Below are 11,181 nucleotides of genomic sequence, written 5' to 3'. Positions count from 1 at the left end.
TGTTTGTCGTCTAGAATTAGTTGATAATTTGTCAATGTTGCTGCTGTTATTATTATAGCTGTTGTTGTTGTTATAATTTATTTGTCTAGTACTCTTCAACAGTCATCATTTTGATTGTGTGTTTTAATTAAGACAAATATGCAGCGAACAAACAGAAAAAATAACAACAACAATAGACAAGAACAAAAAAAAAAATCGACAGACAAAACAAATACTGGAACATGACAATATTTTTTGTCATTAAGTTAATCGACACGTTCGCCGGGGAATAATATTGACATTGCGAATGGGGATAAATGCATTGGAGCTTTTGCTTGAAAAAAATATTTTTTTAATAACTTACACTTAAAGCCAGATCTCGAATAATTTTCAAAAAAAATCTACACATTAAAGAGAGCCAAGAAAAATATTTTTTTCAAAAAATCGACACCACCGCGAAAATATGTTTTTTGAACACCTAAGCCTAAGCGGCACCAAGAAAAATATTTGTTAAAAAAATCTAGGCTTTAAAGCGGATCATAAAAATATCTTCCAAATGATATACGGTTGTGATAAATCGTGAAAAACTACATTTTTATTTCTCCGAACCATGGTGCGTATGACTACTATTAATTATGAGTATTTTTAATAAATCGCCAATAACTTCAAAAGTTCTTGGGCAATTTTCAATTTTAGGCTATTTTTGAAAACTAGACACCTTGCTCTTCAAACCAAATATCTCTCATAAAACTCATTTAGTTTTGAACATATAGTAGTCTGAACATGAATATTTTTTTTTTTTTAGAAAATCCACGCACATGGTAGATTTTAGAAAATATTTTTTTAGTTAATATTTAAAAATATATTTTAAAATCGGAGGCTTTTATGGATCCTGCAAATATTTTTTTTAATCCACGCCTTGTATAGGCCTTGTAAAACTATATTTGTAAAAACCCCATGCCAGTGATAATCTTTGAAAAATTACAATTTAACTTCTTCGAACCATGGTGCGTATGACTAATATTAATTACGAGTATTTTTAATAAATCAACAATAACTACAACAGGACTTCGTCAATTTTTAATGCTTAGGCTAATTTTGAAATCTAGACAAATTAATCTTCCGACTCAATAATTTTTCTAACTAATTCATGCTTTAGGGTTATTTGAAAGAGCATGTTATTATAAAAAGGGTGGCGTAGGGGATGATAGATACCAAGCAACGGCTCCGATTGGCTTTAACATGGCGAAGTCCAGGCTTATCTTTGCCCCTCTTTCATCTCAATTGTGTCTCCGCGGTGCCACCTGGGGAGCTATTCTCTTCACCCGATGAAATAGTGAGCTAATATGTGCCGCGAGTTCACCCATAAGAACTATAAAAATCGGGTTGAGGCGTCGGGTTAGTTGCCCACTCTCGGAAAACCCAATCTTCTATGAAAAAGCTAAGAAAAATAAACCAGTGTGCTGTGTGAACGATTGGCTTTAACATGGCGAAGTCCAGGCCTATCTTGGTCCGTTTTTCATCTCAATTGTGGACACTGACCTCCCCGCGGTGCCACCTGGGGAGCTATTCTCATCACCCGATGATATAGTGAGCTAATATGTGCCGCGAGTTCACCCATAAGAACTATAAAAAATCTATTATGAAAAAGCTAAGAAAAAGAAACCACTGTGCTTTGTGAACGATTGAAGCCAATGGTCAATGATATTATCGGACCATACCAATGCGGCTTCAGACCTGGCAAATCCAGCATTGACCAGATTTTCACTCTGCGCCAAATTCAAATTCAAAAAACCCAAGAAAAACACATCGACACATACCACCTATTTGTCAACTAAAGAAGCCGCATTCGACAGCCCTATCCGTTCAGAAGTATTTAAAGCCATGTCTACGTTCGACATTCCTGTAAAATTAATACGGCAATGCAGGATAACTTTAAATGGCACAAGATCAGCAGTTAAAGTCGGAAAGGACCTATCGGAGCCCTTTAATACCGAACGAGGATTCAGACAAGGTGACAGTTTGTCGTGTGATCTTTTTAACATCCGGCTGGAAAAGGTCATACGAGACGAAAAGGTGAACAGAAATGGCACTCTGTACACCAAACAACACATGTTACTCGCCTACGCCATCGATGACATCGATATAATGGGTCGAACATTGCGAGCGGTAACAGCCACCTTTGAACAAATTGAAAAGGAGTCTGCCAAAATGGTGGGTCTGGCAGTAAACGGCGAGAAGACCAAGCTGATGGTATTAACGCACAAGGCGACCAGTAGACTCAGACCAACTGTGGATGTGGAGAACTACAGCTTCGAGGTAGTTAAAGACTTTATATACCTTGGTACGGCCATAAATACGAAACGAATGACATCAGTTTTGAAATTCGGAGAAGGATTGTGATGGTTACCAGATGCTACTATGGTCTAAGTAAGCTGTTTAGGAACAAGGCCACCTCCCGCCAGACCAAATTCACACTTTACAAGACGCTGATTCTACCCGCCGTGCTGTTATATGGATCTGAAGCATGGGTACTTGCGCAAGCAGATGAGGCAGCTCTTGGGGTGTTTGAAAGAAAAATTCGCTGAAAAATTTATGGCCGATCTGCGTCGATGGTAAGTGATGTCTGCCAAGTTTCGTGAAAATCGGTCCAGATTTAGATATAGCTCCCATATATAGTTTCGTCCGAATTCATGTAAATGGTGCACCAAAGTCCCTATATATCATTCGATATTGTTTTTTATTTTTTTTTTTGTTTTTTTAAGTAGAGTACCTCTAAATTCCCCCATGACCAACCACCAGAACGTTTATATAAAATCAGTACAAAATTTAAGTTCAATATTCCAAAAAATAATATCTCACACAATCGAAATCATTCAACCATGAAAATCAACAAGGTTTTCATTATTATTTGGAAAAAATAGCATTCATTAAAATTAATCAAACATTCCGATGATGGCTGATGGTTAAACCTACCATAGAAAATCATGCAAGTTATTTCGAGTTACGTTCTCCTAACCTTCACGATTCTAAACTTAAACTGGGCATTGAAAGTAAAATTCACCAAATTGGAATGTTTCGAATTGGATAAACCGTTCGCCACAATACCCAAATGTTATTTGAAGGCCCTGTCGCGCTATCAATCGGCATTGAATATTCATGTGGCCCTGCATCAGATTCCCGTGAATAATGTTTCGGTAAGTAATCATTTTTTAAATTTTTAATTAATTCAATTTTTTTCACAAATTTCCCCCTTTGTCTTCCAGTTCAATGCCGCCCTCTACCAGAAAGGCAACAATGGCTATCGGCCATTTATGTACAATAACACCGTGGATTTTTGTAGTTTCTACAAAAATCCAAATCGTTTTATATTTTGGAAAATCATATTTTTCAACATGATTGCACCGGCATCAAATATCAATCACACCTGTCCATTTGATGTAGGTTTTTGGGGATTTAGAAAAAAAAATTGAAATGATTTAATTTATTTTTTTATTCTTTTTAGCATGACATTATTGTGAAAAATTTAATATTGGATTCGTCAATGTTTCGAATGATACCCTTCCCGGCAAATGAATACTCGGTAAGGGTTAAGGTTGCTGCCTACAATCATTATAAGGCTGATATTCGAGCTTATGTGCAACTTATCGATTAATTAATAAATAACTAATTTTTATGGACTGTGGATGTTTTTTAGTAAGATTTTTCATGATCCACTAAAGGCTGGGATTCTTCTAAATTTAGTAATATATCTAATTTATATGGGGGCTACCCTGAAAAAGTGGTCCTTTATATACCATTTTCAGGGATATAAAAATGTACACCTTAAGAAAAATATATTTTTTTTAACATTCACACCAGTGATAGCCTGGAAAAATTAATGATTTATTTCTCCGAACCATGGTGCGTATGACTATTTTTAATTCCGAGTATTTTCAATAAATCGACAATAACTTCAATATTTCGTGGACAATTTTAAATTTAAGGCTATTTTTGAAAACTAGACACTTTGATCTTCCAATGCAATAACTGTCCCTCATTCGTCTTTATTCAATTCTACTCATAAAAGGGTTACTATTTTGAATTGTGGAAAAAATCACAGCCGATGGTGGATTTTGATAAATATATATTTTTTTAACTCCTGAAAAAGTGGTCCCTGAAAAAGTGGTCCTTTATATACCATTTTCAGGGATATAAAAATGTTCACCTTAAGAAAAATATTTTGTTAACATTCACACCAGTGATAAACTCGAAAAAATACTGTTTTATTTCTTCGAACCAAAGTGCGTATGACTATTTTTAATTCCGAGTATTTTCAATAAATCGACAATAACTTCAATATTTTTTGGACAATTGTAAATGTTAGGCTATTTTTGAAAACTAGACACATTGATCTTCCAATGCAATAACTTTCCCTCCTTCATATTCATTCAATTCTACTCATATAACGGATACTATTTTGAAGTATTAAAAAAAAGTTACAGCCGATGGTGGATATATATATATATATAAGTAATATTGTGTTTGATATACCCACCCTTATTTGGATTCTGAAAAATATTTTTAATTAACCCATGCTATTCATATTTCATGAACATTTTATTTTTGATTTCTCAGAACCATGGTGCGTATGACTATTATTAATTACGGGTATTTTTGATAAATCAGCCATAGCTTCAATAGTTGTTGGACAATTTTAAATTTTAGGATCTCTTTGATAACTAGACACATTGCTCTTCGGACTCAATATCATTTCTAATTAAGTTTTATAGAATCCCAGTCTCCGGTCTTTGTGGGATTCCGAAAAAATATTTTTCTAAAGTCCAAGCTTCGGTGAATTCGTAGAAATATTATTTAAGCAAAGCCATACGTTGGTGGATCCCGAAAAACAATTTTTGTAACCCCACGCTACTGACAAACCTTGAAAATAATTTGTTTTTCTCAGAGCCATGACTATTATTAATTATGGGTATTTGTAATAAATCAGCTATAGCTTCAAGAGTTCTTGGACAATTTAAAATTGTAGGCTAGTTTTGAAAACTAGACACATTGCTCTTCCAAATATATGCTTTCTAATTAATTTTTGAAGAATCCCAGGTAGGATTCTGATGGATCTGAAAAATATTTTAAAACATTCAAGCCATTAAGGAGCTCTGAAAAAAAATCCGTCCATTCTTTAAAATATTCTTTAAAAAATGCTAGACGTTGGTGGATCCCGAAAAATATTTTCTTTAAATTTCCACGCTACTATAAACCTGTGAGAATTAAAGTTTCTTTAATACGAACAATGGTGCGTATGACTATTATTAATTATGAGCATTTTTAATAAATACGCAATAACTTCAAAAGTCGTTGGGTGATTTTAAATGTTAGGCTATTTTTGAAAACTAGACAAATTTATCTTCCAACTCAATAAGTTTTCTAACATACAAAAGAAAATCCAAGGCTTTGATGATACCTCAAAAAAAAAAAAAAAACAGGTTTTAAAAATGTCTAAGCCTTTAGTGGATTCTGAAAATATATTTTTGTATATCTAAGCTTTCGGTGGATGCTGAAAATATATTTTTTTATACTATCCACCATAGTATGGAGGGTATATTAATTGTGTCATTCCGTTTGTAACTCATCGAAATATTCATTTCCTATCCTATAAAGTATATATATGGGCAATATTGCCAATTTTTTAACATAGCTGAAGCGGAGGTTCACCCCTTTATAACTCGGGAATTACTTAAGTATATGAAAAAAAGTGAATAGTTTTGGGTAAATTGAACTGTCGTTGCAAACTGTTCATGACATTGACCTCCAAACTTTATTTTGGTGGAAGCTGTGTCTACTTTAATGTAAAAAAAATGTGTAAAAACAGGTTGAGGCGAACCAGGTTTTTTATGTTCTCTATCGATTTGTGACTAAGCCACTCATTGCACGGTCTTCGTGTCAAAAGAAAACTAGAAGCCAACAAAATGGGGACTACGCCCCTTATGTATCATTTTTCAAAATTTTAACTGCATCTACCTTTAAATGATGCTGACATTTTGAAGCTCGATTTTGAGTGTTTTTTTAATTTTACTTCTAGCTTTAATACGCAAACAGGAATTTATAAAAATCGATTATAAGATTATTGTAGTCGCGAACCTGCGTTATTTGATATGTATTTTGTGTATGTAGTATGCACAGCTTCAGAGTAATACTCATCCGAAGGTGCGAATTTTGTGCGATCAAATTTCTAAAAAACCTATTTTTCGGGCCAAATTTTTAGATCTGTCAACTGAATGACATGTGTACCCGCGATCAATAAGGTTTTTTACGTTTCGGATGATATAAAATCTTCTTCGTGAAAATCCATCTACTAGAACGGCGGGAACTGGCCTTCCAAAAACACGAAATTTGGAAAAAAATGTTTTTGAAAATATCGCGGATTTATTTGCGTTTTCTGTGTATCATTTCCGCTTCAATAAATGACCTCATACGGATTTTGATCTTTTTCGAAAAGATAACTTTAAAAACTTCAGCCGAAAGAGAGATGTACACAATTTATCTCAAAAATAGATTTTGCTGGCACATCCATGGTTCTTAATGGACCACATTGAAATGGTATAGATCGATGTATTTTTTTAGGGTGCACACCGAAATCGGATGCGCGTTAATGGCATATGGAGTTTTCGGAAATTATTCGCGTTTTACGTTTTTTTGGGTACTTCAATGTAACGTGCGGCACATCTTAGCCGTCAAATGAAATTTCGCAAAATATATATGGATTGGAAGATAAACTTCAGTACTTCCTGGAAACCGCATGCGCATCAAATGATTTTGAGAATTGCGCGATTTAGACTCAATTTATCTCAAAAATAGTGTGAGCTGGCACATCCATGGTTCTTAATGGACCACATTGAAATCGGTATAGATCGATGTATTTGTTTAGGGTGCACACCGAAATCGGATGCGCGTTAATGGCATATGGAGTTTTCGGAAATTATTCGCGTTTTACGATTTTTTAGGTACTTCAATGCAACGTGTGGCACATCTTAGCCGTCAAATGAAAATTCGCAAAATATACATGAAATGGAAGATAAACTTCAGTACATCCTGGAAACCGCATGCGCATCAAATGATTTTGAGAATTACGCGATTTACACGCAATTTAAAATGTATATTTCATAATATTATTTTATTTTAAGATTTATTCCTATTTATAGAATTCTAAGATTTATCGGAAGGGTCTTGATATAATCCGCAAGGCGTATACTTATACACAAAAAGTTATTATTAAAATATATGTGTAAATTTTTCGGCGAAATTCGGGTAAAATAGCAGAATAACCCCAACATTTTTTTCTGAAATTTCATGTATACAATTAAAAAAATAAATATGATGGCATTATTTTTTCGAACCAAAAACAAATATTTTTCCTCAATATCTTGTTTTGTTGCCGCTGTGATTTAGAAACCGCTACACGGACTTGTGTGATTTTGATATCATTTGATTCATCATGGTGTTTAGATTATGTAGATATTTTTAAATTGATTTGTAGATGTGTGTATGTCATTAATATAATGAAAATATTGATGTAATCTGCTATATTTTTATTATTTTTCTCATATTTCGCGAAGATGTGCAACTTTATCGTGATTATTATAATATATTCATATTCTTATTTTACGGAGGAAGATATATATCAACGTTTTTGGTCAATATAATAAACGGCGTAATTTTAAGATTTTTTTCTTATGCGCAAAATTAAAACCTCGATAACTTTTGCGCGCTTCAACCAAAAATTTGATCGCGAACGGTTTCGGAGTCAGAACATTTTTCTCTATATGTGTACCAAAAATCATTGATGTGCCACAAAAACAAAAAAGCTGATTTTTTGAAAATGGAATATTAAAAAATTGGCAATATTGCCCATATATATTCTTAATCAGAATAAAATTCTAATACGATCTAACCATGTCCATCCGCCTGTCCGTCTGCTGTAATCACGCTATATTCTAAAGGAATTCAGATAGGGTGCTGAAATTTAGCATAGGTTTGTCTTTTGTCTGCAGGCAGGTTAAGTTCTAAGATGGTATATATCGGTCGACGTTTAGGCATAGCTCCCATATAACAGTAGCCTCCAATTTTGGGTATTTAGGGGTTCTGGAGTGCGTTTTTCAACCGAATACGCTGAAATTTGGTACATTGCGTTCTTATTGGGTACTAAATGTCTCCACAAAAAATTATAAATATAGGTCCACTTCTTCTGGTAGTCCCCATATAACGGTACCTCCTAATTTTCAGTATTTTGGGGGTTTTAATCGTATTTTTGCACCGAATTGGCTGTAATTTAGTATTTTGAGTTATTAGTAGGTACCAAATCTTTCCACAAAAAATTATAAATGTAGGTCAATTTTTTCTGATAGCCCTCCTATATGGGTACCCCCAATTTTCGGGGTTCTTGAGCGCGTTTTTCAACAGAATTCGCTGCAATTTGGTATTTTGTAGTCGTATATGGTAACAAATCTCCCTACCAAAAAATTTTAATATTCGCCACCTTTTTTGGGGTAATCCCCAAATAACCTCCTTTTTATACCCTTCACCACACTGTGGTACAGGGTATTATGTCTTTGTACAAAAGGAAACGAGATAGACCCATGGATCCTTTTGAGAATATGCATAGAATCACTTTCTGAGTCGATTTACGCATGTCCGTCTGTCCATGTTAAATTATAAACAAAGTACAGGTCGCATTTCTGATCCGATTTGGATGAAATTTGGCATAGGTCACTTATTTTGCCCAAAGACGAACCCTATTGAAATTGGGAAAAATTGGTTCAGATTTAGATATAGCTCACATATATATTTTCATACGATTTAATGTAAATTGTCTTTCTTTTGTACGAAACATCTTTCGATTTGCACGAAATTCGGCACAGCGTAATGAATTAGGTCTAGAATGATGTGTGTTTAGTTTCCTGAAAATCGGTCCAGATTTAGATATAGCTCCCATATATATTTCCGTCCGATTTAAGGTAAATGGTGTACCAAAGTCCCTATATATCTTTCGATTTGCACGACATTCGGCATAGCGTAATGAATTAGGTCTAGTATGATGTGTGCGAAGTTTCGTGAAAATCGGTTCAGATTTTGATATAGCTCCTATATATAGTTTCGCCGATTTAGGTAAATAGTCACCTAAAGGCCCTGGAAATCTTTTGGTTTGCGCGAATATTGGTATGGCGTACTGAATTAAGTCTAGAATGATGTGTGCAAAATTTCGTGAAAATCGGTTCAGATTTAGATATAGCTCCCATATATATTTTCGTCCGATTTTGTGTAATTGGTGCACAAAAGTCCCCATATATCTTTCGATTTGCACGAAATTTGGCACAGCGTAATGAATAAGGTCTAGTATGATGTGTGTTGAGTTTCGTGAAAATCGGTTTAGATTTAGATACATCTCCCATATATATTTTAGTCCGATTTAAGGTAAATGGCATAACAAAGTCCTTATATATTTTTCGATTTGCACGAAATTTGGCATAGCGTAATGAATTTGGTATAGATTGATGTGTGTTAAGTTTCCTGAAAATCGGTTCAGATTTAGATATAGCTTATATATCTGACCAAATGAAAAATTTTGTATCGGTTGCAGAATGACATTTTTATTGATCCAATTTCACTTTACATGTACTTTAAAAATGCGACGCCTGTTTTAGGATCCCATCTGTTGAATATACCCAAAGTGTTGAAGGGTATCATATAGTCGACCCAGACCGATTTTTGAACTTTCCTTACTGGTTTTATATTAAAATAGTTATCTTATTTGTTCCGCGTTTAGGGTTTGGTTCTAAGACTCTGTTGCAATCATTTCACCTGCGGCGGATATCGAGATAAAAAACTAGAACATAGCGTTCGATAATGAACTATAAGTGAACTATTACCCGCATTGAGGCCTAGCCCCTGTGTGGGAGGTACCAGAAGGAGGGGACCGATATTCTCCAGCTTCGAACTTGAACTAAGTTTGGAATAAATAATAATATGGCCAAAGTTTGGACGATATAAAATTTTTCTGAAACAAATTTGGTCCAAAGAAACATTGGGTCTAGAACCAATATTTCGATGAGGCACATATTCACAATGTCAAAGTTTATAAACCTTCATTAGCCATAAGGCTGAAGGTTTAATTATCCATTAAAATTTTCTGAAATTTGTATTACGGTTTCATTATGGTTTACATAATTCGTTTTTAGAAAAGTCATTGTAGGTCCACTTCTTTGTATGTTTCCTATATTTTCATTTCAAGTACCTGTCAGTATATCTATGGTGGAGGGTATCCAAAGTTCGGTCCGGCCGAACTTAACGGTTTTTCCACTTGTTTTATATCTAAGCTTTCGGTGGATGCTGAAAGTATTGTTTATTATATTTTTTTAGAAATTGTTTTTAATAAACCTACGCCTTATATTGGTCCAATGTAACCTTAGGGCTACCTGCAAAAATAATTTTAAATAACATTAGGGCTACTTGAAAAATATTTTTTTAATAAATCCACGTCTTATGTTGGTCCATGTAACCTTAGGGCTACTTGAAAAAATAATTGTTAATAAATCCAAGCCTTATGTTGGTCCATGTTACCTTAAGGCTACTTTCAAAAATATTTTTTTTTAATAAATCCATGCCTTATGTTGGTCCATGTAACTTCAGGGCTACATGCAAAAATAATTTTTAATAAATCCACGCCTTATGTTGGACCATGTAACCTTAGGGATATTTGAAAAAAATATTTTTTAATAAATCCACACGTTATGTTGGTTCTGGAGAATAATTTACCCTCTATGGCTCCCTAAAAATATTAATAAATTAATTAAAAATAAATAATTAATTTTTCTCTATTAAAAATATATTTCCTTCAAATATTCCCCTTTTGAAATTCAATTACTTTAAGAACTCTGTGTAAACATACCATATTTCCATGCCACAAATCAATAACAAAATAAAAATTAAATCTCAAAGGAAAAATTTAATATTTTCATTTTCAAATTTAGATTTGATTGTCTTCTTGTTTCTCAACTGGTACTTATTTGCTGCTTACACATACACACACAAACAAACATACGTACATAGATGTTGTGAAAAGCATCGTTACATACTCGTATATGATATGTTCCGACAAGTGTATATCAATAAAGAGAGTTGTTCAAATACACACATCACCCACACACAATC

The 11,181-nt window shown here is 33.7% G+C and overlaps 1 protein-coding gene across 1 annotated transcript; it reads left to right on the top strand.

The window, feature by feature from the left end:
• Positions 1-2,966: 2,966 nt before the first annotated feature.
• On the top strand, positions 2,967-3,634 carry LOC133331320 (uncharacterized). Its single transcript, XM_061539718.1, has 3 exons — positions 2,967-3,176; positions 3,246-3,419; positions 3,485-3,634. Exons 1-3 carry the CDS (start codon positions 2,967-2,969, stop codon positions 3,632-3,634), a joined length of 534 nt encoding a protein of 177 aa, XP_061395702.1.
• Positions 3,635-11,181: the final 7,547 nt, after the last annotated feature.

The sequence above is a fragment of the Musca vetustissima genome, unplaced genomic scaffold (assembly GCF_032173495.1).
Source record: "Musca vetustissima isolate MV318-11 ecotype Yass unplaced genomic scaffold, APGP_CSIRO_Mvet_v1 utg447251, whole genome shotgun sequence".
Classification (NCBI taxonomy): Eukaryota; Metazoa; Arthropoda; class Insecta; order Diptera; family Muscidae; genus Musca; species Musca vetustissima.
The sequence above is the reverse complement of the archived record's forward strand: the minus strand, read 5'-3'. Positions and strand labels throughout refer to the sequence as shown.

Coding starts and splice junctions, on each gene's coding strand:
- LOC133331320 (XM_061539718.1), top strand. CDS start 2,967: ATGCAAGTTATTTCGAGTTACGTTCTCCTAACCTTCACGATTCTAAAC. Junction 3,177..3,245: donor TTCCCGTGAATAATGTTTCG/GTAAGTAATCAT, acceptor TTTGTCTTCCAG/TTCAATGCCGCCCTCTACCA. Junction 3,420..3,484: donor ATCACACCTGTCCATTTGAT/GTAGGTTTTTGG, acceptor TATTCTTTTTAG/CATGACATTATTGTGAAAAA.